Raw genomic sequence first — 27,661 nt, 5'->3', positions numbered from 1 at the left:
TGACCTCGAATGCCTAGTCCTCCCTTCGTCACCTCCTTCCTGGGTGCTGCAAACAGGCTTGTGTCACCACATCCCATTTTTGCTCATGATTGAACCCAGGGCCTCCTGCATGTGATGCAAGACCCCTGCCCACTGATAGACATCCTCAACTTAGTTTTCTGTATTTCTTTTAGGCTAAATATTTTATTTGTAATGGGATCAAATTTAGTAATCTCTATTTCTCCAGTCAATTGTCTGTTTTACTTAGCTTTTTTTCTGATCAGCTTGATTATGACCCTAAAAAGTAATGTCCCTATTTATTAACTGATTAAAAATAACATTTACAATTTAAACTTTTATTTCTAGGGGTCTGGGAAGAGCACTTGCTGTGCAAGCATGAGGGCCTGAGTCAAATCCCCAGTGCCCATGCAGCACATATAAATATCATGCACATGCATGCACACACAAATACATGGAAGTTTTTAAAAGCCCTTTATCTCTAATATAGGGACATTTTTCTCTGCGTGCTCACACCTGGGGAGGGTGTCATTGCTGGAGGACTGTGGGCCGCCATTGGCCCCTGTCCTCTGTCTGCTGCTTTTCCTCTGGCTGTTCTTATTACCCCAAGGTTTGTGGTTGGGATTTGGCCCTTTTTTGCATTAGTCTGTTCTTTTTCTTAACTTACAGACTCTGAGGTTTGGGTACCACCGTTCTCCTGCTTTTCCTGATTATATGGTACCACACACTCGCGCTTTTCCTTTTGTTTGTATTATTTTTGGAGGTTACAGAGACAGATGTAGCAGCTTCCGTTGGCCTTAGAAATCATGTTACTGGTGTATTTTTAAACTCATATGCTCCCTTAAGGTTTATATTACTGGAAATGGCTTAATAATTTTTCTAGTCTAAAATTTGAAAGAGTTGAATTTGTTTTTGTTTGTCAGAAGGTTGTACAGTGTAGCCTGGGCTGGCCTAGAGCTCATTGTGTAGCCCAGGCTGGCCTGGAATTCATGCAGGCCGCTTGCTTGGTTGGCTCTCCCTCCCAAGCCCTGCACTTACAGGCATGGACTACCTCGTCTTTAACTTAACTCGTTGGACTCAGCAGATGGTTGTGGTTTTATAATTTCATTCTAGGAGGTTGGAATCTTTTTATACTAAGTATATTCTTTGAACAGCCAAAATTCTTTTTTTTTAAAAGGGGAACATTTGAGGGTGGGAGATTTATGTAATTGAGGATGACCTTGAACTCTTTTTTTTTTTTTTTCTATTTCTTTCGGAGCTGGGGACCGAACCCAGGGCCTTGCGCTTGCTAGGCAAGCGCTCTACCACTGAGCCAAATCCCCAGCCCCGACCTTGAACTCTTAATCTTCCTTTCTCCACCCACAAGTGCTGAGATTACAGGTATTTTCTTCTATGCATGGCAATATCCATTAAGAATTAATTGGCAGTTCAGAGCTAGTGGTCATCTACCATTTGGCTATAGTATCAGGCTTAGGAAATAGATGGTAAGAGAACTACGCCGCAGGATCCTTTTCTAGGAGATGGCCTTTTATATGTGTGAGGCTATGGAAAGCCTTGTCTCGAAAACAAAATAAAGCAAAAACAACCAATCAAATACCTCAAACCAAACCAAAAACAACAACAACAACAACAACAACAACAACAACAACAACAACAACAACAACAACAGCCCTTCAAATCTCTTTTCCTATAGTTTTTACCCACAGTCTTTATTTTGAGACAGGATCTCATTGTGTAGCCTTGGCTAACCTGGAATTTGAAAGTGTAGACCAGGCTGGCTCAAACTGGCAACCTGCTTCTGCCTCCTGGGTACTGGCATTAAAGGCATGTACCCCAGCATCTTTCCTGTTGTATCTTTTTGAGATAAGGTTCAATGTAGTCCAGGCTTAACCTCTTGGTCCTCCTTGTTCCTCTTCCTGTGTGTTGGGATTACCGGTGTTTGGCACCACTCAAAAACTGCGAGTCCTGCACTTGGCCACTGTTTTTCTGGTAATTGCATCACACTGTTACAGCACCTGAGTCTGTACATAAATAAAACCTCAGAATGGGACCTATTCCAGATTGGGCAATGGTGGTGCACGCCCTCAATCCCAGACCTGGGAGCCAGAGGCAGGCAGAGCTCTGTGAGTTCAAAACTATCATATGCTACTTGCTGAGTTCCAGGCCAACCAAAGGCTAAACAATGAGACCCTGTCTCAAAACACAACACAACACAACCAAACAACACCACCCGTATCTAGAAAGCATGCATAATTTACTGGATATAACTTTTCTAAAGACCCTTCTGCTGTGTCATAAAGGGAAGTTGCTGGGATTGTTTATCAGGCCATGGTGGACGTGATTGGCATGCCCACCCACTCCAGACTTGGGAATGTCTGGCAGACACCGGATCACTGTTGGCAATACTCTCCAGCTAGGCACTATGGCTCCAGGCTGTATTTTCTAGTTTTTGAAACTGAATCTTAATTATAATAGGATAGACAGTTTGAACTGTTTACATCTCATATGTCTCACTCAAGTCTAATTATAACAAAGTATATGAATGGTCACTGTCTTCGACCCTGATATCAGTGCAAGAGAAACTATGGAGATATTTAGTCAAACACTGAATTCCAATGTGACATGTGGGGTAATGAGCTACAGGAAACAGCACGTTGATATTTGTTCTCTCTGCAGGAACAAAGGTTGAACACTTTGCAAAAATTGGATGGAAAAATCATAAACACTCAGTTAATAACCCGTAAGTATTTCAGAGGCATGACACAAAAATCTGGTGTGCCCTACTGTATGATATGCAATTTATTCTTGGAAAACAAATGTAAGATCTCAGGATATTAACTTGGGTGTTTATTTATTTATTTTATAAAAGTAAGACTTGTACCCAAATCTTGGCTTATTTTGCCATTCTAGTTTGTGGCTTATTTATACTTTTTTTTAAAAGATTTATTCATTTATTATATATAAGTACACTGTAGCTGTCTTCAGATACACCAGAAGAGGGCATTGGATCTCATTATAGATGGTTGTGAGCCACCATGTGGTTGCTGGGAATTGAACTCAGGACCTCTGGAAGAGCAGCCGGTGCTCTTAACCACTGAGCCACCTCTCCAGCCCCCGGCTTATTTATACTTAAAGTATCATTACAGCCTAGTGGTGGTTCTCCTCCTCCCCCTCCTCCTCCTCCCCCTCCTCTCCCTCCCCCTCCTCCTCCCCCTCCTCTTCCCCTTCCTCCTCCTCCTCCTCCTCCTCCTCCTCCTCTTCCTCCTCCTCCTCCTTCTTCTTCTTCTTCTTCTTTCTCTCTCTCTCTCTCCTCCTTTTGATAGGAGTGTCACAGTTTGGGACTAACCCTGGCTAGCCTCCAATTTATGGAGATCATTCTGCATCAGATTCCTAAGTACTGGGATTATAGGCATGGTTTTTCCCACCTGGTTTTAATGATTTTTTAAAATAAGAATTAGAGAGATAGGTATTAAAATTTTTAATTGGGGTCGATAATGTAGGTTAACGATTAGCATATGTGAGGTCCTAGGTTCATTTCTTTGCACAGCAAAATCAATTGTAAAATGCATATTAAGTTTATAACTGAGATGAATTTCATTCTCTTTAGCATTATTAACTTATTCTGGAAAAACAATATAATTGTTCATATCCTAAAAGTAAATGATATCAGATGTATTCAGGTTATTGTCAATCAACAATCTCTGAATGCTTATTGGTGGTTCATAGCATGAACTCAGTATTTTCTGGGGGAAAGGGCTCCATTGGGAACAGAATTGATGCCACATAATTAGAATAAAAGCAATTCCATGTACGTATTTGGTCATTTTCTTTTGCCAATAAAATATCATGGACTGGGTGAGTTATAAAGAATGGAATTGGATTTATTTTGCCTTTTGTTTCTGAGCATAAAAAAGTCACAGTTCTATGTCTGTCTTCTTTCTTTCTTTTTTTTTTTTTTGGCGGGGGGTGGGGGCAGGGTTTCTCTGTGTAACCCTGGCTGTCCCCGATCTCACTTTGTAGACTAGGCTGGCCTACAACTCAGAGATCTGCCTGTCTTTCAGTTGCTTCTTCACTTTTATAACTACTTATCTCTTGTTTAGGTATTCCCAGTTCCAAGATGAATACAGCTTAGATGAGATAATGAAATCAAGGCCAGTTTTCGATTTTCTGACTGTCTTACAATGCTGGTAAGAAAGGCATGTTAACATTTCCTGGACATGACCCCTCTCCTCCCTACCCATCCCTCGGTGGTTAACCCTTACGCTGTCTCTGCAGCTTCTATAGAATGATCAATGTGCTGCCCACTCTGGTTACTTCAGTAACGTGTGCCCGCTCTGGTTACTTCAGTAACGTGTGCCCACTCTGGCTACTTCAGTAATGTGTGCCCACTCTGGTTACTTCAGTAACGTGTGCCCGCTCTGGCTGCTTCAGGAGCGTGTGCCCACTCTGGTTACTTCAGGAGCATGTGCCCGCTCTGGTTACTTCAGTAACGTGTGCCCACTCTGGCTACTTCAGTAATGTGTACCCACTCTGGTTACTTCAGTAACGTGTGCCCGCTCTGGCTGCTTCAGGAGCATGTGCCCGCTCTGGTTACTTCAGGAGAGTGTGCTCCTCACTCTGGTTACTTCAGGAGAGTGTACCCACTCTGGCTACTTCAGGAGCGTGTGCCCGCTCTGGCTACTTCAGGAGTGTGTGCCCGCTCTGGTTACTTCAGGAGCGTGTGCCCGCTCTGGTTACTTCAGTAACGTGTGCCCACTCTGGTTACTTCAGGAGCGTGTGCCCACTCTGGTTACTTCAGTAACGTGTGCCCGCTCTGGTTACTTCAGGAGCGTGTGCCCGCTCTGGCTACTTCAGGAGAGTGTGCCCGCTCTGGTTACTTCAGTAACGTGTGCCCACTCTACTTCAGGAGCGTGTGCCTGCTCTGGTTACTTCAGTAACGTGTGCCTACTCTGGTTACTTCAGGAGAGTGTGCTCCTCATTCTGGTTACTTCAGGAGAGTGTGCCCGCTCTGGTTACTTCAGTAACGTGTGCCCGCTCTGGTTACTTCAGGAGCATGTGCCTGCTCTGGTTACTTCAGGAGCATGTGCCTGCTCTGGTTACTTCAGGAGAGTGTGCCCACTCTGGCTACTTCAGGAGCATGTGCCCACTTTGGTTACTTCAGGAGCATGTGCCCGCTCTGGCTACTTCAGTAACGTGTGCCTACTCTGGTTACTTCAGGAGAGTGTGCTCCTCATTCTGGTTACTTCAGGAGAGTGTGCTCCTCATTCTGGTTACTTCAGGAGCGTGTGCCCGCTCTGGTTACTTCAGGAGAGTGTGCTCACTCTGGTTACTTCAGTAACGTGTGCCTGCTCTGGTTACTTCAGGAGCATGTGCCTGCTCTGGTTACTTCAGGAGCATGTGCCCACTTTGGTTACTTCAGGAGCATGTGCCCACTTTGGTTACTTCAGGAGCATGTGCCCGCTCTGGCTACTTCAGGAGCGTGTGCCCACTCTGGTTACTTCAGTAACGTGTGCCCACTCTGGTTACTTCAGTAACGTGTGCCCACTCTGGTTACTTCAGGAGCGTGTGCCCATTCTGGTTACTTCAGTAACGTGTGCCCACTTTGGTTACTTCAGGAGAGTGTGCCCACTCTGGTTACTTCAGGAGAGAGTGCCCACTCTGGTTTCTTCAGGAGAGTGTGCCCGCTCTGGTTACTTCAGTAACATGTGCCCGCTCTGGTTACTTCAGGAGAGTGTACCCACTCTGGTTACTTCAGGAGCGTGTGCCCGCTCTGGTTACTTCAGGAGCGTGTGCCCACTCTGGTTACTTCAGGAGCGTGTGCCCACTCTGGTTACTTCAGGAGAGTGTGCCCACTCTGGTTTCTTCAGGAGAGTGTGCCCGCTCTGGTTACTTCAGTAACATGTGCCCACTCTGGTTACTTCAGGAGCGTGTGCCCACTCTGGTTACTTCAGGAGCGTGTGCCCGCTCTGGCTACTTCAGGAGCGTGTGCCCACTCTGGTTACTTCAGGAGAGTGTACCCTTATTTCCTGTTGCTGCTCTGAGGATCATCCCCTCCTGTCATGAGAAGATACATTTACTTCTTCCTTCTCTAGTTTAGACTGCTCTCTGTTTATTCATTAAAAATGTGCGTAAGATGCCAGTGCGGCCCTGCGGTTCTTGGAGCATTTTGTTTTCCCTCTATAGACTTTAATACAGGAAGTTTTACTCTGTGGTAGATAAGAGCAGAAAGGAAAGAAGGAATTGGGGCTCTAATGATGCTCATGGTCACATCTTGAAACTTGCCTGCTACTCTCTCACTCCTGGAACATGGACTGAGTACTGTGTAGTCCTGTGTAGACTCCTGCCTGAGCACCGGAGATACTGTCTGGGATGCAGTTGAAAAATTGAGTCAGCTGACACCTGTTACAGACTGAAGGACAGCCTACTTAGAAAATCCTTCCTAACTCCCTGGGGCCTCCTACCCTTACAGCTTACTGTAGGTCTGTGTTGAGATCTCAGGGGTCTTACCTCCAGATTTTCTATATTCCCATTCTATTTGGTCCCAGCTTCCAAATGGGTTTCAGACTGAGCTCTCGGGGTATAACAAAGCTGGAGTGATGTGAGCCCATAGTCGTGTCTGCTGGGGGCCAGCTCCAGTGTCTTCTTTCTTCTTGGTGATTCTTGTGGCAGTTGAGGGGGAGGCGCTCCAGTGGGGTAAGACTTGGTCTTATGATACTTACTGTTCCTGTATAGTAAGAAAATGTTTATCTTAAGTTTAAGTCACTTTGCTACTGTAGCTGATCTGCCTAAGTTCCTTTTGGGCCAGAAACTGCAGTCTCTGGCAATTAGCACCTCATCATAAAACAGCACGGGATAAGTAAAGGATTAATTGCTAGAGCCTTTTCTCTCTTGTCCAAATGCTTCTGACTTGTCAGGCTAGTGGGAAGTTTGGAGCAATAAGCTTCTATTGAACCAGGAGAAGAGACTCATGCTTGCAGAAGGAAAAACACAAGCAAATATGGATTAAACTCACTTAAATTCATATACAAATTCATGCATATACATTCATTCATCTCCATTCAAACCAGTTGGGTCCAGTTTACATAGTCATCTCATAATTACATACTTAAACACACACATCCGTACTTAAATATGCATATTTAAGACCAAGCACTGGTGCAGAAAGAACTCACTCATTCTGGATGAAAAATGAGCTCCAATCTTTGTTGCATAGAGAAAGAAAAAGCTTCTACCCTTTTATTGCTAAATAAATTAAAATCAAGTCTGTAAGAAGAAAGTTTTGTTCTCTTTTGTAAGACTGTGCTTGCTTTGCTATTAAGAAAAGACCTGTTCTGTCCCATGCTAAAGAGAAGCTTGCCTGCTCCTTCTGCTCTCTCTGTAGCTTCTTGTTTCCTCTTCCCCTCTGCATTCTGCATATTGATCTCTTAAAATTTTAAGTTGCCTTAACATTTCTAAGTTATTCCACTCTGCATTTTCCTTCTAATCTTGCTCTCTCCTGCTCTGATATAATAATGCTCTTGCTCCCAATGCCTTACTCCCAATACTTTCTCTCCAATGTTATATCTTCCAATGTAATCTTTCCTAGTCTCCTTTCCTAGGAGAATAGATCACATGGTTTTGCCAAGCGTAGATTTTTTTTTATTTTATAAAAGTTCACTAGAAGTTCGAACATAAATTCAAATCATAAATTGAATAAAAAGTTTACAACAGAGAGTGTTACATGAATATCCATTAAGAATAATTATCTAGCTAAACATTCCGTATCTGTCACTAGCTCAACAGATTCATTGAAAGTTAAAAACCATAATTTTTGTGACTAAGGTATTAGTGAAGTTTTGTATAGATAAACCCTGTCAGTATTTTATCTTCTGTCCTTGCACCTATAGTAGATCCTTAGTTCCCTTTGTATGACCTTTGGTTAATTGTTTTACAACCTCTTGGATTGCCCTCTAAGTTGTAGATGCCTGGCTTGCTGTCTCAGAAGCAGTTGATTCATGAGACTTGAAGACTGGCAGATTTCTCATTGCAGTTTTGATTATCAGAGAGGGCTTAATAGTAGTCCTTTTATAAAAGAGTTTCATAATTACTAATATAATTTTAGGAATTCTTATAGGATCATCATTAAGAATTAAGAAATCATCTATTTGGGGATTTGGCTCAGTGGTAGAGCACTTGCCTAGCAAGCGCAAGGCCCTGGGTTCGGTCCCCAGCTCTGAAAAAAAAAAAAAAAGAAACCATCTATTTGTCTATATAGCATCACTATAAGGCAGTGCATCTTCATTGTTCTGCAGAAATCTGCTCAAAAGACTGGGCTAATGCCTAGTGAGATACACACACACACACACACACACACACACACACACACACACGACATATTAATAGTGGGAATCTTTCCTAAAATGAAAAATCCTTGCCTGCAGGAGCAAACCCATTGTAGATTTTAATCCAAGGAGGATTCATCTCAGGAAGATCACTTGCTAGTTTTTAGCTTCTCCTAGATGGCTCCTGGCGTGTGTCTTCATAGTATTAAGACAGCAAGCAGCCTTTTAGACTTACTCTACAGAAACTCTCCAGAAATCACCTTATGCATATCCAGGATTCTTCCAGTGAGAGTTTGAGGGAAAGACTGCAGACTGAGCAGTGAAGACCATTTGAGGTCTTGGTAGAGGCTCAGCCTCAGTGGGAAGCTTTTGCAATTTAACTATAAATATCACAGAGAAGAACGTGAGTTGGCTAGGAAGCATGCTTGGTCTTTCTTCTCCTAGCCCTGAGTCTGAAACCCGAGGAGATGCTGGTGCAAGTAATGATTTTCACTTCTGATTAGTCCCACCTCAGATGGTGCCGCAGCAGCAATTGTGTCTAGTGAGGAGTTTGTGCAGAAGCATGGCCTGCAGTCCAAAGCTGTGGAAATTGTGGCACAGGAGATGGTGACTGACATGCCCAGTACATTTGAAGAAAAAAGTGTTATTAAAATGGTATGTCTGAGATTCTTTTTTTAAAAAAATCAAATGAAGGAAATACTATTTTAAATTGCAACCTAGCATTTTATTGTCATTGGCTCTGGAAGGTATTATAAAAACTTGATCTAGAAAGGTTCTCATTGTATCCCATCTGTAATGATTTGTGAAGGAGATAGACTTGGTATTGTCCTGTAATTGGGGCATAGAAGAAGGAGGATCAGGAATTCAGGGCTAGCCTCACCTACATTGCCAACCAGATGTTATTTAGGTTGGAGCCATGAGTAAGGTATTTTAATTCATTAGACATTCTGGGTTGGGGTTTTGGGTTTTGTTGTTGAGAAAGGGTTTCTCCACATAGCCCTGACTGTCCAAGAACTCTCTATGTAGACCAGGCTAGCCTCAAATTCAGAAATTACTAGCTCTGCCTCCTGGGTGCTGGGATTAAAAGTGTGGGCCTTTAACCAAGAGAAGGTAAGAGTTCAGACCTAAAGTGAGTTGAACAATTAATGGTTTGCCCTTAGTCCACAGAAACAATTGCATGGTAAAGTATAGTTTATAAAATAGCTTTTAACACTTGCTACAAATCTGAAATACCCACGTAACTTAATCAGTGCTTTGGTTTGGACCTAAACTGTTCCCTATATGGTCATGTATTGGAGACTTAGTCCCTGATCCATCATTGTTTTGAGGTAGTCTTTGGGAGATGATTGGTTCATAGGGGCTCAAACCTAATCAAAGTACTAAGGAATCGATGGATTCATAGCTCAGTGGGATTCAGGGCAGAGAATTGTTGAAAAAGCTAGCTCTCTGTCTGCTTCCTGGCCTTCATGAGGTGAACAGCCTTGCTCTACTATGTGTACTCTCCCATGATGTTGCTTTTAACTTTGCAATGGGCCTGGTGTGTTAGCACCAGGTGATCATGGATTGAAATCTGCAAAACCATGAATCCGACTAAGTTTTACCAGTGGGGCAAGGTTGCACCCACCTATAACCTCAGAACTTGAGAGGTAAGGCAGGAAGAACAGGAGCACAAGGTCATCCTTGGCTATACAGTGGATTTGAGGCTAGCCTGGGCTACATGAAATCCTATCTAAAACAGAAAACAGAAAAAAAAAAAAGCTTTTGGACTCTTCAGTTGTTTTCTTAGGTATTTTGTCTCTGTGTTGTGACATTGACCAGTAAAGCCAAGACCATGAAATTGAGTTAGGGCATACACACTATGCTCAGGTTGTCTCATAGCACACTTTATAATAGTATTTTTGCCTTATTCCTTGAATAAAAATTGGGGCTGGGGATTTAGCTCAGTGGTAGAGTGCTTACCTAGGAAGCGCAAGGCCCTGGGTTCGGTCCCCAGCTCCGAAAAAAAGAACCAAAAAAAAAAAAAAATTGAACATGGCCTGTGCAAAATGGTTTGAATCCTGCGTGATCTTCTAGAATAGGTTACATATTTTCCTATAGAATTGCCCTCTATTTTTCACTGTTTCTGTCTCATAATGATGTATTGAAAATCCTCTACTAGTGCAATTATACTCTATGACCCCATCAGTGCAACTATACTGCTATCTCAGATTCTAAGTCCTTTTTCAGTATCTTATTTAAGCTTTTATAGTTTATGGTATAAAATTCAAGATGTATATTTTTTGATATTATCTTATTGAGTGTTTTATATAATGCAGAATCCGCTGAGATCTCAATATATGTGATATTTTGAGCTTTTCATGTTATGCATGTTTGATGTTATGCTCTCTTAAAATCTTTGTCTAAAAGGCCAAATGTTGATGCCCTTTGTTTACCTGGCAATGGATTTGGTATAGGTTGGCTATGATATGAGTAAAGAAGCTGCCAGGAAGTGCTATGAGAAGTCCGGCCTGGGTCCCAGTGATGTCGACGTGATAGAGCTTCACGATTGCTTCTCTACCAATGAACTCCTGACTTACGAAGCACTGGGGCTCTGTCCAGAAGGTAGTGTCTTTGAAGGGGCCTGGTGTAAATCCTATTGAGAAAGCCTCACTTTCATCATTAAACACTACAAGTCACTAATTGCCTTTCCCTGCATGTTGACTATGCCACATCGTTCAAACCGGATGTAAGAGGTTGTGGTAGGAAAGTTTTCAGAACATCCAGTCTTGGACAACACAAACACTGGCATAACAGAGTATGTACTTAATCTACATTATGCAAATTAGTTCTAAGAATGTATGGTTACATTTTAAAGAGGATTTATTAGGCCTGCAATCCCAAGTATTTTTGAATTGTGTTTAAATAGACGTGCAGAAAGAAACATTAGTTTTGGTGGGTTTGAAGGGTTCTTTTTCATTTCTAAAGCACACCGCGTTCCTCAGAGTACAGACTTTTAGTTGCTTCGCCATGTCAACACTTGATGATCAGTTGCATATGCTCACAGGGATGTAATTGTATCTTAATCTCAATTTTCATATCACCCATTACTGATGACATTGAAAAATCTTTTTTGTGCTTACTGGTCATTTGTGTATCTTTAAAAAAAATATTTATTATCTTTCTGTGTCTACGTCAGTGCCTGCGTGTGGTTATGTGAATGTGTTACTTCAGTGCCCACGGAGTCTAGAAAAGAACACCGACTCTCCTAGGGCTGGAGTTACAGCTGGTTGGGAGTCACCCTAAGTGTTAGGAATCAAAGCTGGGTCCCTGGAGAAGAGCACTGCGTGTTCTGAACTGCTGAGCCATCGCTCCAGCACCTCATCGTATGTCTTCGTGTGTCACGTCTTTTATATCTATTTAAATCTCTGCCCCTTGGTTCTGTTATTTGTCCTTATTGTGTATATTTTATAATAAATATATAAGTAATATAATATTAGTATATTAATACTATATATATATATTCTAGATACATGTCAATGACAGTCAGTTACATTGTGAATGTTTTCTTCTAGTCTGTGTCCATATGGTTTAGATCGACTGTTTGATCATGTTTTCTACTTGTGTTCTGTACTGTTTTCTTCCTTTGTTCTCCTGTCTTCTTTTGCATTACTTGAACATTTTTAGTATACTATTTTAATGTATCTGTTGGCTTTTTTGGCATGATTTCAGGATTTCGGTAATTAGTTAATGATTACTGTGTGTATTGTGTGTATTGGCCTAGCACACGTAAGTGTCATGTGTGTATTGTGTGTATTGGAGTGTGTGTGACCTAGAACAGGTAAGAGCCATGTGTGTATTGTGTGTGTTGGTTTGTGTGTGGCCTAGCGCACATAGGAGCCAGAGGACAACTTCATGGAGCTACTTTTCTCCTTTCCCCATTGTATGGGTTGCAGGGTCACACGCGGGCCATCAGCTTTACCTGCTGAACCATCTCAGGTACCTTCTGATCTTTTTGCTTCTGTGTTCCAAGTTCTGGCAAAGTTAGCTGCACCCTTAGCCCCTCCGTCTCTTTTTCTCTGCCCGTGGCTGTGGCTAGGATAGTCTCAGCACTGTTGACATTTGAGGTGTTATTTTGTGGTAGAGCTTGTACATCTTAGGGTGTTCAGCAGCGAATCTTCCTGGCCTTTTATACCCACAGCGTGCCACAAATGCCTCCCACAGCTGTGATAGCCAAGAATATCTCTAGACATTACCAATCTCTCCCTGGGGTAAAAATCTCCCAGCTAGGAGTTGCGGCTCCAAGGTCACGTGGGTGTACGTTACCTTTAGTCTCCTTGGAGATAATATGGGGACTCTTCGCATGCAAAGGAGAAACCTTGGCACCATAGAGGACCATTATCCGGCCGACATCTCTCTGCCTTCACTGATCTTTTTCTTTTTTTTTTTTTTTTGGTTCTTTTTTTTTCGGAGCTGGGGACCGAACCCAGGGCCTTGCGCTTCCTAGATAAGCGCTCTACCACTGAGCTAAATTCCCAGCCCCCAACTGATCTTTTTCTTATAGCTGTCATGTATATCACATCTGTTTGGACTGAAAAATGAACGTGATGAAATAATTTTCTTTCGTTGTCATTTGAAGGCATTAAGAAAAGGTTTTTCATATTTACCTAGATATTTATAATTTCCATTGCTTTCTTCACTCTTAAAGATCTTGTGGGGGTTGGGGATTTAGCTCAGTGGTAGAGCGCTTGCCTAGGAAGCGCAAGGCCCTGGGTTCGGTCCCCAGCTCCGAAAAAAAAGAACCAAAAAAAAAAAAAGATCTTGTGTTTGTGCATACGCAGGAGAGCTGTAGCATGCCTGTGGAGGTCAGAGGACTGTCTTCTTTTTGAGATAATGCCGCTCTCTTATTGCTTGGGAGCTCCTGGACATTCTCTTATCTCTACTTCCCATTTTGCTGTAGGGCTCTGGGCTTTTACATGGCCAAGGAAACCAGAAGAGGGCATTGGATCTGGGGTTTCAAATCCAATGGTCTTTGTGTTTGTGTCACAATACTTTTTTTTCCCAACCCAAGACTGACCTAGACTGGCAGGTTATTCTTCAGTGACAGGCTCCTGAGGGGAGGGCCAAGGGATGAGAAATTAGAGCACACAAGAACGTTTGGGATCAGGAGGTCTTGTACAAGCTGATGGCTCATGCGGACAGTTAAGAAGTATAGCATTTTACTTATGGTATGCAGAAGTGAACACAGTGTGCAGAAAACTGTATACAATGGGGGGATGAAGTCAGCAGGAGCTAATCAAGCTATTGTACATACACAGGTGGTCTCAAGAGCATCACAGACTGCGCACAGTATCCTTGGGACAGGTAACTCCCGTCTCTTCTGGGGAAAAAGCCAGGTTCCCGGAAACCGAAAACCATATATTCCTTGTCCCCATTCCTCTCTGCCTCTGGGCAAGGATACCGAATTAGCATTCTCTTTTGCTTTTTTCATCAGGGTCTCTGAGAAAGCCTCAGAATCAGCCCAGCCCCCAACACAAGGAGATATATATATATATATATATATATATATCTCACATGTATGCTTATTGCCCGAGGAAACCAGAAGAGGGTGTTGGATCTCCTGGAACTGGAGTTAAAGCTGGTTGTGAGCTGCCATGTGGGTGCTGGGAACCATGCCTGGGTCCTCTGCAAGACTGTATGTGATTTTTCTTTTTTTTTTTCTTTTTTTTATTTATTTATTTTTTTAAAAGATTTATTCATTTATTATATATAAGTACACTGTAGCTGTCTTCAGACACACCAGAAGAGGGCATCAGATCTCATTACAGATGGTTGTGAGCCACCATGTGGTTGCTGGGAATTGAACTCAGGACCTCTGGAAGAGCAGTCAGTGCTCTTAACCGCTGAGCCATTTCTCCAGCCCGTGATTTTTCTTTTTAAGTGCAACAAAATAAAATAAGTAAGATAACACAAAGCTACACTGGAGTTGGACAGGGCAAACCAACTGAAGGAAAAGAACACTAGAGGAGGCCCAAGAATCAGGAATCTGTACACTCAGGAATCCTTTAGAAACGCTAACCTGGAAGCCAGTATATACACAGAGACCTGAGCAGACCTGTGCAGACCTGTGCATGCTGCCTCAGTCTGTGAGTTCCTATGAGCTCTGACCATGTGGATTTGGAGGGCCTGTTTTCTTGGCATTCTCCATTCACTTTGGCTCCTACATTCTCTCACCTTCCTTGGCACTGGGGAGTGGAAGTGGGTGAGTTCCTCTGCCCTGAGGGGAGGGATTTGAGACATTCCATTCAGGGCTTAATGTTCCACAGTCTCTCTCTGTTTTGGAGACAGGGTCTCAATACACTGACCTTGAACTCACTGTGTAGACCAGGCTGGCATCAAACTCACAGAGATCCCCTGGCCTCTGCCTGCTGGGACTAAAGGTGTGCACCACTAGGCCTAGCCTGTATGTGCTTTAATCACAGCCATTTCTCCAGCACTCGGGGGTCTTTCCTCTCATTCACAGCCATTTCTCCAGCACTTAGGGGTCTTTCCTCTCATTCATTTCTTTAGCCCGAAGACTTTCTTTTAGCATCTTCCCTCTTCTTTTCTTACTTTTCTTTTCTGAGATAGTACAGAATGGACATCGCCTCCTGGTCCCCATGTCCTCACCTCCTCCCAAGCTCTGGGAAGCTGAAAACCATCCTTCCTGGTCCTTCAGTTCTGGAGATCTAACCCCGAGACTTGTTCATGCTGAGGCAAATGCCCCATCTTTGCCTTACGTTCTGGGATCATTCTGGGATCACCACGACATCTGTTTTAGAGCCTTTAATATTATCCCATGAGTCTGTGACACTTGTTCTTTGTTTTTGTAGTATTAGTGATCAAACCTAGTTCTTTTCCTTTGGGGGAGAGGCGGGGGTTGAGGCAGGGTTTCTTTGTGTAGCCTTGGCTGTCCTGGGTTTACTCTATAGACATAGTTGGCTTTGAATTCAAATATCCACCTGCCTCTGTTTCCTGAGTGCTGGGATTAAAGGTGGGCACCACCACTGCCCGGCCATCTGTTCATTTTTAAATCTCCTTTCTGCTCCAAGTCACTGGAGTAAGACTTTTTTTCTTTCTTTCTTTCTTTTTTTTAATAAAAATTTTTTTACCTCTCTTTTTTTCTTTTCTCTCTTTCTCTTCCTCCCTCCCTCCTTCTCTCTCCCCCCTCTTTCTTTCTTTCTTTTCCTACAAGCTTCTTGCTTCAGCTTCCAGAGTGGTAGGATGTCCTTTTCTTCTTTTTCTCCTTTCCTTTCTTTATGGAGTCAGATCTCAGGCTGGGGTTATTAGCTCAGTGAGCAGTGTTTGGCTTATATACAGGAGATCCTGAGTTCAATCTCTGGTACTGGAAAAAAAAATGAATAAATGAACAAAGAAGCAGGGCCTGTGTGTGTAGCTTTTCTGGAGTTTGCTATCACAGAGCCGGCCTTGACCTTGCAGCCTCTGCACCTTGTGTGCTGGCCTCCCAGGCTTGCTCTACCACATCTGGACTCTGTTTTATTTCGAAGAATTCACTTTTAAAAATCTATTGGATTCATTTTCTTGCTTCTTGGCTCTGCTGAGAACTCCTGTCTTGGTGTTTATATCCCGAGTCTCCTTCACCTTGCAGCTCCAGTGTCAACTTGAAAGCTCTTGATAACTTTGTAGTCTGGAATTTGGGGTTTGGCCTTTGTCCAGGGTCTTTCCCTCTTGGGCGTTGGTTACATTTTTTTTTTCAGATTCTTTGTAGGATAATTTTAGATTGCATCCTGAACACATGAATGTTACTTTGTTTAACATCCTCTGGAGAGGAGTGGTGGGGCCATGTAATATGAGCAGTAGGGAAGCGGGGCATCAACCTCCAGGGTCAATTGTAAGGATCAACTGCCTCCCATTTCTGAGACAAAGTCTCTTGCTGGGACCTGGGGCTCCCCGGTTTTAGGGTAGTCAGGCTGGCCAGTGAGACCCAGGAAATTGCTCATCTCTGCATCCTCAGCACTAGGATTACAAACACACACACCACATCCAGCTTTTTATGTGGGTACTGGGGACCAAACTCAGTCCTCAGGTGTAGTAATGTTCACTGAGTTCTTTCTCCAGCTCCACATTGTTTGTGATTTAGCCAGAGTCAGCCCAGTTTGTCCTCACAAATTCTGACTTGCCTTCTGAGGTGGCAGCGGATGCCTCTTGTTTAGTTCCTGAGCCTGTACTGTGTTGGTTTGGAGCCATCCCATGCATCTGTAGCTTTGGGGTGAGCCTCAGACTCACTCTCTAGGTATAAGTCTGCGTTCAGAATTAGGGAGACAGCGGGGCTCTGTTCTGACTCTCTCTACTGTGGCCTTCAGTGCTGACTGTCCAGCCTGTGGAGTTTGTTTTCCTGGTTCTCTTGGTACAAAGGTGGGGTTTCAGTGGGGTGGTGCTGCATACCTGTAATCCCAGCACTTGGGAGGCAGAGAAAGGAGGATCTGGTGTTCAAGGTTAGTCTGGGATACTTTTGACTGTCTCAAACAGCCAAAAGTGTGTGTGTCGGGAGTAGGGAGTGGGGTGTAGAGGAAGGGGGATAGACTTAGTTCTAGAACACTACCTTTGTTGACATGCCGTGCTGTCCTGGAATGCAGTTCACTTGTGCAGAACTGACAAGAACAGCCTGAGGAAGCATAATGAATCCAGCCTTGTGCGGCAGCTTCCCTGAATCTTCACTTGCTAATCTTCTTGCTTTTGTTTGCTTTGCAGTCCTCAGGTAGCTGTGAGTAGCACTGTGTGTGTGTGTGTGTGTGTGTGTGTGTGTGTGTGTGTGTGTGTGTGTGTGTGTGTGTGTGCTCATGCGCACACGCTATTTGCTTTTCGGTGGCTTATCTGTATCTCAAATCTAAGTTCAGAACTGGAGTTCCAATGTTTCCCAAACTTCTTCCTCCAACTTGGACATCCTTCAGTTGACCACACTGGAAACTGGAAAATCATTCTTCTTAAAGATTTGTTTTATTGATTGATTGATTGTGTGCCCCTGTGCATGGTTGAATGTGCACGCATGTGTAGAGCCACCCACAAAGGCCAGAAAAGGATGTTGGATCCCTTGGTTACAGGAAGTTGTCAACTGCCCAAGTCTGTTTCTGGGTACCAGTTTGTTGCAAGCTCAGCTCTTAACTGCTGAGTCATCCTTTAGCTTCCCCACACTCAATCTTCAGTCACCTATCTCACACTGCCCCCACCAAATCCATCTTTGAATCCTGCTGGCTCCTACCCTGCCTTCAAATAAATTCTGAGTGCACCACATCTTGCCAGACTTTATCACTGCCAGCATGACTCCTTGGGTTGTGGTCCTCTCACAGCCAGCCCCTAAGGCTGCCTAGGCACCTCCAGTCTCTTCACTATAAGAAGCAGATGGTTGTATTAGAAGCTGGCCACTGTCCTATCTCTGCAAAGCCTACTAGCTTCTCCCCAACACAGAGATGCAGGCCAAATGTTGTCTCTTTAACTCCTCTCCTACAGTTACAGTGCCTCCTTGTTCAAGCACCCCTGACTTGTGTCCCTCAGGGGCCTGTGTCCAAAGCCCCATGTGGCTTCTCCAGGGCTCTCTTCCTTGTTCCCACTTTCCCAAACTCTCTTCCTTCTTTCCGTGGTGTGGCTACTCAGCATACTGTTATTAGGACTGCACCTAGACCATCATCACATCTGGGGCTCCCAGATCGGTATTATTCCGTCAGAAGAGCATCCGGAGGAACGCCTTATATAATTCATGTGCTTCTGTTTATTTTGTAACCACTCCCAAATAGTGAACAGATCATTACAGGTAATGTGGAGGCCATGAAACACATGAAATGAATTTGTAGTTGTTTTTCGTTTGGGTTTTGGTTTAAGATAGGGTCTCAATACATAGCCATGACTGGTCTAGAACTCACTATGTAGACTAGGTTAGCCCTAACTCATAGAGAGCTGCCTGCCTCTGTGCTGTGGTAAAAAGGTGAGCTCTTGAGCCATGTCTCCTATGGCTGTGAAGCCTCTTTTTTCTTTTCTTTTTTTTTTTAACTTTTATGGTTCAACAGTGTCTTCAGTCTTTCTCCTTTTTTTTTTCTTTTCTTTTTTTCGGAGCTGGGGACCGAACCCAGGGCCTTGTGCTTGCTAGGCAAGCGCTCTACCACTGAGCTAAATCCCCAACCCCTTCAGTCTTTCTCCTTAATTTCAGGAAAGTAAGTTTTTTGTTGTTGTTTGTTTGTTTTGTTTTCCTTCTTTTGATTTTGCTTTTTGTTGTGCTAGAAGCAAACACTGGGACACATGCACGCTAGGTAAGCACTCTACCCAAAATGCACCTCCAGTCTTGCTCTTTTGTTTTTGCTTTTCAAGACAGAGTTTCTCTGCGTAGCCCTGGCTATCCTGAAATTTGCTCAGTAGGCCAGGCTAGCCTCAAACTCAGAGCTCTACCTGCCTCTGCCTCCCAAGTGCTGAGATTAAAGGCATCTGCCACCACAGCCAGCATACTTTTTTTTTTTTTTTTAAAGATTTATTTATTTATTATATATAAGTACACTGCAGTTGTCTTCAGATGCACCAGAAGAGGGCATCAGATCTCATTACAGATGGTTGTGAGCCACCATGTGGTTGCTGGGAATTGAACTCAGGACCTCTGGAAGAGCAATCAATGCTCTTAACCACTGAGCCATCTCTCCAGCCCCCAGCATACTGTTTTTTAATTAAAAAAAAATGTATATATCGAGCTGGAGAGATGGCTCAGCAGTTAAGAGCACTGACTGCTCTTCCAGAGGTCCTGAGTTCAGATCCCAACAAACACATGGTGGTTCACAACCATCTGTAATAGGATCTGATGCCTTCTTCTGGTGTGTCTGAAGACAACTATAGTGTACTTATATATAATAAATAAATTTTTAAAACATGTATATATCACACTGTATTACAGCTGAAACAAGAGAGGAAATTCATTTTGGAAAATTACAACTTTTGAAGCTATAAATTTTAGTTAAAATGTTGCAGAGTATTTATTTTGACCACATTAGTTTTTTTCTGTTACAGTTGGGGCAATTTGGAAGCCACAGGGCTATTAGGAACTACCAAGTGCTTATTTCATGCAAAGCATTCTTGAAAGATAAGACTTTATTTCTCAATATCATTACTCAACACTTAAAAGCATTTGTAACAATTTATTAGGCTCTTAGGAAATGTTTATATTAAGAAATCCTTGGCTATGTGGAAGAGTTAAATAAACATGGCATCTGTCCAATGTATTATTTTAACATTTGTGAACATTAACTTTTTCTTCCACAGGACAAGGTGGAGCACTGGTGGACAGAGGGGACAACACTTACGGAGGAAAGTGGGTCATAAACCCTAGTGGAGGCCTCATCTCCAAGGGACACCCACTGGGTGCCACAGGTGACAATGCATCCTTGTCAGAATTATACTTTAGGCCCTGATCTGGTTTTTGTTTTGTTTGTTTGTTTTTGTGAACGTATGTGTGCACATTCGTGGTCCATGGCACACGAGTGGAGATCATAGGACAGTGATCTCTTTCCAATTTTATGTGAGTCCTGGGGATCACACTCAGGTCATCTAGCATGGTGGCATGTGTCTTTATCTGCTGAGCCATCTTTCTGACCCTCGTTTTAATTGTTTGAGACAGTCCTGACTCAGGTTGGCCTGGAACTCACTATGTGATTCAGGATGACCTTAAACTTGAAGCAGTCCCCCTACCTGCCCCTCGCAAATGCTGGGACCATAGCTGTGAGCCACCATGAGTGGCTGAAGTCTGTGATTTCAGTATGCTTGTCTTCTTTGAACTCAGACGGTGACTGGAGCTCTTCATGCTTTTGAACTGCAGTCATTTGATTTTCCGTTAGCTGCAGTGCACTTAGCTAACAAGATGTCTCCTCACAGAGGTCTTAGTAGACTCGCCAGGTGAGATTGTTCCTCCTCCGCACTGCACGGGACTCATTTTCTCCTGAGAGAACTGGACTAGGAGTCCTGAAATTAGAATTTTACCATGGCTCCCCTGCCCACGAAAAAGACTGTTAGGTCTTTAGCTGAAAAATGACAACTTCTGTATTGGAGTTTCTAAGGTGACTTACTGGTAAAATTCTGTGTAAAATACTGGTTTATTTCTGTGAAGACAGATGGTGTTGTAAAGATGTTTATTATCTTATAGTGTCTTACTGATGAGTGGACGATTGTAAGTTCTTGCAGCTCTCACAATAGAGAAGTTGCAATTAACAATGTACTTATTAGCTAACTGATTTCATTTATAGTTTAAAACTCAAAATTTCCGCTGGGCTTGGTGATGCTCACCTTTAATCTCAGCAGTCAGAAGGCAGAGGCAGAAGGATGTCTGTGAGTCAATTGAGGCCAGCCTGGTCCACAGAGAGACAGGACAGCCAGGGCTACAGAGAGAAACCCTGCTTCAGACATCCAACAATAAATGACAGTGAAACACCCAGATTCCATAAGCTTATGATACAGTAGAAAGTAGAAAAGCTAGATGTTGTGTTGGGGGAAGAGAGAGGAAGACAGTGTGTGAGGGTACAGGGGTCATTGCAGGATATGGCACTTACTGTCACTTTACAGTCAAACATTTGTTTAGGATGCAGAAGGCCCTGGGTACCAAAGGCTTCCAGAAAACAGATAAACGAGGGTTGGGCCAGGAGGACAGACTGAGTGTACCAGGTAGCTGCAGTGTATGCACTGCCTTGCTGCCGTGTTCTTTTGTTTCTTCTTTGGTTCATTTATTATCATTTAAAAAAGGATAGGCAGTTTTATTAATTTCTCTCTTTTGTGGAACCACTTCTCTATGAAAGTTTGTCACGGATGCTCAGAGAAGTACTGCATGCGTCTTCCATTTGCCAGAGTCTGCCTTCTAGGACTGTTATGCCCTTCACGTATAATCTGAGTCTTTTGTGAGATTTATTTTTATTCCACTTATTTATTTATTTTATTCATATATTTGTTTATTCAAGACAGCGTTTGTTTGTATAGCCCTGTCTGTTCTGGAGCTCACTCTGTAGATCAGGATGGCTTCAAACTCAGAGATCCGCCTGCCTCTTCCTCCTGAGTGCTGGGGTTAAAAGCATGCCTCCCCCAACTCCACCCTGGCTTATTTTTAATTATGTGAGTGTGTGTATTTACCATCAAGATGTAAGTATCAGCTGGGACATTGGTAGTATATGCCTTTAATCCCAGCACTTTGGGAGGCAGGCAGATCTCTATGAGTTCTAGGCCAGCCAGGTCTACAGAACTCATTCTAGGACAGACAAGGATACACAGAGAAACCTTGTCTGCAGGAGGGGGGTATGGTGGGGAGGGATGTAAGTGTCACTATTGCACTTTAGATATTTTGCTGTGCTAGTTATTTTTGTGGTTCACAGGCTCCACAGCAGATCAGGACTATTGATCCCGTCCCTCCTCCCCCTTCCAGCTTATATAGCATAGCACCTTCTGGTACTATGGAAGCTAGTTCTCAGGAAGGAGGCGTTTGGAGTAGATCCATCTCAACTTCTCCAGTCTGGTGTTCAAGTGTGTGCTGTCTTTAGCAATAAACACTTACCTTTGACTTCTGGGATGAAATCAAGCTTGAGCTCTCCTGACCAACAATTCAAAAGGAGATTTCTTATGCCCGGCACAGGACTTTTTATTAGAAATGTGGCATAACTTCACTTAAACAAACAATATAACAATGTATACATATGTGTATGTATATATCCACATACACTTATATGTATTACGTGTATTTTAAGTAAATGTAAAATAAGGATTCCTTCTATTTCGAACATTCTTTGTGTTACAGATCGCTCCCTACTCCCACTTCATTTTCCCTTTCCCACTTCTTGAGTTCGATTTGAATTTGAGCTCACTGCTTTTCAAAATATTCCCATCTCAATTTTTTTTTTCACTTTTTTTTTTTTTTTTTTTGAGACAGAATCTCACTATGTAGCACTGGCTGTCCTGGAACTCACACTGTAGACCAGGGTGGCCTGCCTCTGTCTCCGGAGTGCTAGGATTAAACGAGTGCCACCGTGGGCAGCTGGACGCTGTGTTTTCCATTTCAACACGCCAGAGAAGAATGGGATGAAGAGAGCAAGTTTTGATTTCCTGAACTCGAGTCTTTTTAAAATGCTAATTCTCTTAGCGTGGGAACTAGCTGTGATTCTCGGGCTTTAAGCTCCGGAGGCGGAGGCGAGCTTGGCTTTGGCGGGAAGTCCCAACTAGCGGCTCGCTGGGGCGGGTGGGTGGAGTTTGCGTTCTAACACGGCCCGGGACGCTCTGTGCTCGACTCGCCAGGTCTGGCTCAGTGCGCGGAGCTCTGCTGGCAGCTGAGAGGCGAAGCCGGAAAGAGGCAGGTTCCTGGGGCAAAGGTGGCTCTGCAGCACAATTTAGGCCTTGGAGGAGCTGCTGTTGTCACCCTCTACAGAATGGGTTTTCCCGAAGCTGCCAGGTAAGTGACATTCTAAGTTCTGTCACTTTTGTCCTCGTCGTTTACAATAAGTGACGCTTGCATTTAAAAAAAAAAAAGCCAAAGAAACCAACTACAGTTTAAGCATTTAAAGGAAAGTATGACATTACTTCTTTAACATGGCTTTAAGTTAAGACTTAGTTTTTAAACCATAGCAACCTTAGGAAAATTTTGTTCAGAAAGAGGCAGCGAAGCCAGGAGTGCTGACCCACAAGCCTGCGGGAAAGCAGGCAAGTCACCTTTTGGTTGCCTTTCTCACAGTTGTCTTTCTCCTTTGGCCTCTGGCTGCTGGTTCAGAGAAAGCCATCAAATATATGTGCTGTTAGACCCTGGCAGATGTGTTTCTGAAACAAGCCCTCATTGCTGCTTGAATTCCCGTGTCTTGCTTTCTTCCTCTCTTTGATGTATCTGTCTCTAGGTACCTCTTGCCCCAGCCTTCTGGGATCCCTCAACTTCCTTGCAGCCTCTCAGGGTTCCTCTTCTTCCTTTTCGAAAGCCCAGCTTTCCTCTGTGTGCTTGGTTTTCAACCACCTCCTGTACCCGATATTATGTGTACCTCTTTTGAATCTTTCCCTTTATTGGCTCCATGCCCCCGTTACCATACAGCAGCGAATCTTCCCTAATCCACAAAATCCTTTTTTCTTCTTGCTTTAATTCTCTTTCCTGATGAGCCTTTCACAGTGAACCACCTCAGGGTCTATTTTAAGGTCTGGTGCATTCTGAGCTGAGTTGATTATCCTTGACTGTGTTTTTCCTCCTTTAACCACTCTGTAGCTTTTTAATGGGCTCTTTTTCTCTTGAAACTCTTGGTAATTACTTAATCATTTATTTATACGTTTTGTTCTATAAAGGATAGGGCCACTATCTATTATAGTCTTAACTTTTACAAACTTTGGGATGGTTTTCCTCTCTCTGCCCTCACTCTTCTTTTTCTGCCCAGAATTTTGTTTTTGTTTCAAATATTAAGATGCATCTCAAACCTGAGAGTGTCTTCTTTGAAATACCCATGAATCTTTTGTAGTCCTTAGGGCGCTAATCTTGTTTCTTCTTAAATCGGACCCATCCGTTGTGTGCTGATGACACTGGAATACTACCCAGGTCACACTTTCAAATGAAACTTCTTAGTAAAAAGAAAAAAAATCAAGCTATGAAAAACCAACACAGGGGCCTGGAGAGATGGCTCAGTGGTTAAGAGCACTGACTGCTCTTCCAGAGGTCCTGAGTTCAATTCCCAGCAACCACATGGTGGTTCACAACCATCTGTAATGGGATCTGATGCCCTCTTCTGGTGTGTCTGAAGACAGCTACAGTGTACTCACATACATGAAATAAATAAATCTTTAAAAAAAAAAAAGAAAAAAGAAAAACCAACACAGTCGGTATAATTGGCATATATACTTCATTTTCTAAAGAGTAAAATTAGCAAGTTTGCCCACAGGTTTTTTTTTTTTTTTTTTTTTTTGAGACAGTCTCACATGTTCATCCAGGCTAGCCTTGTATTAGAGGCAGTGAGCTTCTTGCTTTGCCGTTTTAGTCTATGCCTGCAAGTCCTGACATGCAAATGGTGCAGTCTGTAATTATCACCTCCATCGAGGTTCAGAATGGTTTGCGACCTGCTTCCCCTGGTCCTTTGGTTCCCTTTCGCTCTGCTGAGACAGGGTCTCACTATGAAACTCTGGCTGACCTGGAACTCTGTGTGAACTCACGAGATACACCTGCCTCTGCTTCACGGTGCTGGGAGCATGCACCCTGCCAGCTCTTTCTTCCTTTGTGTAGGTTTTCAGCAGCCCTTACTCTGCCCTCCTTGCAACACCTCCCCCCCCCCCCCCCCGCTCTGTTTGCTGCTCTGTAGTTTGCTCTTTTTATGAATGCCAGTGAAATCATAAAAAGGCGAATTACAGGGGTATTTCTTAAATTTTAGCTCCTGTTGATAATTTTCTAACTTTCTCTTCTGCAATTACTGATACTCTGCTCTAAGGAAGAACTCCCCCCTGCCCCCCCCCCCCATCTTTAAATGTGGTTCATATACACTGCATGAAATCACAAGGCCTTATTCTATCCAGGAGGTCACAGTCCGTGACTGCCCTTGGTTTGGCCAGTAGGAACCCTCTCAAGGTGACCCTTGTGCTCCACAATTCTGTATAAGTACTTCCTTTCCCTCTTTTCTGGCTCAGGAAGTTAGTCCAATCTCTTCTTCCACTTTCTTTTTTAAATTTTTAGTATTTCCGTGTGTGTGCTTTGGGCTTGCATATGCGGGTGAGTGAAGGTTCCAGATTCCCTGGAGCTGCAATTATAGGTGGTTGTAAGCTGTCAGATGTGGTTCTGGGAACCAAATCTGGGTCCATGTCTGCAGCCCCTCTTGTCCTTCCCATGGCTTGTCCTTAGCCTGGCCATTTCTTCAAGGAGCCTTGGTTTCCTTTAGTGGAGAGTGATACAGAGACACCAATATGACTGCTGACTGGCTTGTTCTTGCCACTCCCAGGCCTTGTCAGGAGACACGTGCATGTATTATATTAGTTCAGCTTGACCTTAAATAGAAGTTTAGGGTAATATTATTTAACTTATGTGTTGTTAATACCCACCATCGGTTTTTAGCAGTTAGAACAGGAATTTAGAAAACTAGTTACATGCCATGTGTAGATGGTGTCACTTTAGTTTCAAGGGTTTTATTTATTTATTTATTTTGGGTGGTGGTTTTCCAGACAGAGGGAGAGGTGACCAGAAAGAGCACCCTTCTAAGGTTTTGACCACACTACCTGTTTTGGGCCTGTTAACCTTTTCATCACTTAGGAAATATTGAAAATATTCATTTTAGAGTTCAGAAAACTACCAGAGTGTACCTGCCCTACACTGTAGCTGCTAGGCAAACTGAATTTATTCCCCAGCGCTTCTGCCTTTCTTCTTCCCTGTGCCTCTAGTCCATGCCTCTGGGTAAGTGGTTGAAAGGGTCTTACTGAATTCTGGTATCACTCAGGAGTTTGGAAAGGGTGACCTTGACTTTTTAGTACACCATGGGAAATAGCCCTTGACACAGCCCACAGCTTGGTCAAGGGGCACCTGGTTGCATTTCCCATCATATCCCGGAGAGGTTTCGTAACCAGCTCTCCAGGCCATATATCTGTCATGTCATCTGGGCTCACCCGCCTGCTCTGAGGTCAAAGGGACTTACAGATTGTCTGTGAACTTTACTCCCCAGTTCTTACATGAATTCATAACCCTCTCTGATCAGAACAGGTAATAATTTTAGAACATTTTCACTCCCCCCTCTCCCCATGCTCTCACTTCCAGTCTGGCCCACTTGTAGCTTGGCAGCTGCATATGAACTCCCTGTCCCTGGATTTGCCTGCTCAGCATATTTCATACAAAGGAAGTCACATGGCATTATTCTTTCATGACTGGCGTCTTTGATTTAACATATTTTCAAAGACCGAACACTACCCCATTTGTATGGAAGCTCCAGGCTCTTCTTTTTTTTTTTTTTTTTTTTTTCCAGGCTCTTCTTAACCTTCGTCCTCACTGGTCCTTATTAGCAGTCCTCGTGGGTGTGAAGGGATACCTCACAGTTTTGCTCACATCTCCTCAGTAGCTAATCATTTTCTGAACATCATTTCCTCTGCGACTTAGTCATAATCTGTGTATCTTCGTAGCGCCCTTCGCAATGTAAAAACTGGGGTATTGTTGAGTTGTAAAAGCTCTTTACCAACCAGACCTCTCCCTCCATTTTCTTTGTGAAGTTTTGCAGTGTCATTCAGGAAGGCCTTATACCTGCCTCTGACTCCCAACCATGCCTAGCCTAACCACCACTTTCTGAAGAAAGGCCTACTATGTGCCTTGAACACACTAGGTGCTTCCGCTGTGCTGGGTATTAAATCCAGGGGGTTGCATGTGCTAGGACAGGACTGCAGCACTGAGCAGTGCTTCCCCAGACACACTTCCTTGTATAAAACCCCAGATACTGCAGACCCAAACTCCTGAAGATACATTGGTGATCAGGGTGTAGACAGTTTTGCTAAAGAAACTGCCAGTTAGCAAGTTTCTCTTTCATGTTCTCTCTTCACTCCCAGTCCATGACATCGTTGGTACAGAGCCGGGAGGACCTTCAGTGAAATGTCCCACTTACCTAGTGGGAATCCAAACACAAACTAGAGTTGTCAGGAGTTTGGAAAGGGTGACCTTGACTTTAAATTAATCATTAAGCCCTTTCCAACATTACCTGTGATAGATTTAGTTCAATAAACTTGTGTTTACCAAATTCAAGTAAAAGCCAATCACAATTAAATTTCTACTAAAATTTTGCATCTAAAATTGTGAGACTCTCAGCATGACGGTATCTGTGTGCCTATATTCCAAGAACTTGGAAGGCTGAGGGGGAGATCACTTGAGCTAGCCTGGGAACACAGCAAAACAAAACAAAGCAAACAATAAAACGAAAAGAAATCATCAAAAACATTTTTTTTGTGTGTGAAAGATAATATCTCAGTTTATGTTATTATTCATTTTTTTAAATAGGACATGTGACTTGCAAGTGACTTGCAAGGAAGGATGTTCAGAAAATAATGACAGTATTTTTCAGGTTTTTTTTTTTCCCTAATCTAGACAAAAAGTTGGTTAATCAATAGCATGGTGAGCTTTACCAAACAAAAAAAGAGCCTTGACTTTTGCAAATGTGTCCTGGACCTGCCACATAGGCCAGATACTTTGTACCCTTCTGGGCTGCCTGGGTCAGTTATTTTACCTGATAGAGTCGAGGTGTGGCTAGTGTGAAAGGGGGCACGATGATGATTAAAGATTAAAAACCAAACTAACAACTAACTAACAGCTAACTAACTAACTAACTAACTAACTAACTAACTAACTAATTTATTTATGAATGACAGGCTTGCACTGTGCAGCCCTG

The 27,661-nt window shown here is 43.2% G+C and overlaps 2 protein-coding genes and 1 long non-coding RNA gene across 4 annotated transcripts in view; 2 read left to right on the top strand and 1 right to left on the bottom strand.

Moving 5' to 3' along the window:
• Positions 1-27,661, top strand: part of Scp2 (sterol carrier protein 2) — a 74,101-nt gene that overhangs the window by 22,590 nt on the left and 23,850 nt on the right. Inside the window, 6 exon segments of the mRNA NM_138508.5 lie at positions 2,674-2,737; positions 4,098-4,184; positions 8,822-8,972; positions 10,772-10,919; positions 19,590-19,697; positions 22,593-22,746. Coding sequence (NP_612517.3) covers positions 2,674-2,737; positions 4,098-4,184; positions 8,822-8,972; positions 10,772-10,919; positions 19,590-19,697; positions 22,593-22,746 — 712 coding nt within the window.
• On the bottom strand, positions 3,006-8,212 carry LOC148005968 (uncharacterized). Its single transcript, XR_015621041.1, has 3 exons — positions 5,627-8,212; positions 5,197-5,515; positions 3,006-5,056 (listed from the first exon to the last, which is right to left on the bottom strand). It is a non-coding gene; the product is annotated as an uncharacterized LOC148005968 (long non-coding RNA).
• On the top strand, positions 4,505-8,212 carry LOC148005967 (uncharacterized). 2 transcript variants are annotated; one of them, XM_087551643.1, is made up of 3 exons: positions 4,505-5,136; positions 5,220-5,527; positions 5,641-8,212. In XM_087551643.1, the coding sequence occupies exons 1-3, from the start codon at positions 4,573-4,575 to the stop codon at positions 6,092-6,094; spliced, it is 1,326 nt and encodes a 441-aa protein (XP_087407769.1). In that variant the 5' UTR covers positions 4,505-4,572; the 3' UTR covers positions 6,095-8,212. The 2 variants fall into 2 exon arrangements, with proteins under 2 accessions (XP_087407769.1, XP_087407771.1); XM_087551645.1 differs by having other exon boundaries at positions 4,505-5,527.

This window comes from Rattus norvegicus, chromosome 5 (assembly GCF_021556685.1).
Source record: "Rattus norvegicus strain SHRSP/BbbUtx chromosome 5, alternate assembly SHRSP_T2T, whole genome shotgun sequence".
NCBI classification, from domain to species: Eukaryota; Metazoa; Chordata; class Mammalia; order Rodentia; family Muridae; genus Rattus; species Rattus norvegicus.
The sequence above is the reverse complement of the archived record's forward strand: the minus strand, read 5'-3'. Positions and strand labels throughout refer to the sequence as shown.

Bases quoted from the DNA above. Each gene is read 5' to 3' on its own strand.
- LOC148005967 (XM_087551643.1), top strand. From the start codon at position 4,573: ATGTGCCCGCTCTGGTTACTTCAGGAGAGTGTGCTCCTCACTCTGGTT. The intron at 5,137-5,219 runs GTGCCCACTTTG...ACTTCAGGAGAG, and splicing joins TCTGGCTACTTCAGGAGCAT to TGTGCTCCTCATTCTGGTTA. The intron at 5,528-5,640 runs GTAACGTGTGCC...TGGTTACTTCAG, and splicing joins TGCCCACTCTGGTTACTTCA to GAGAGAGTGCCCACTCTGGT.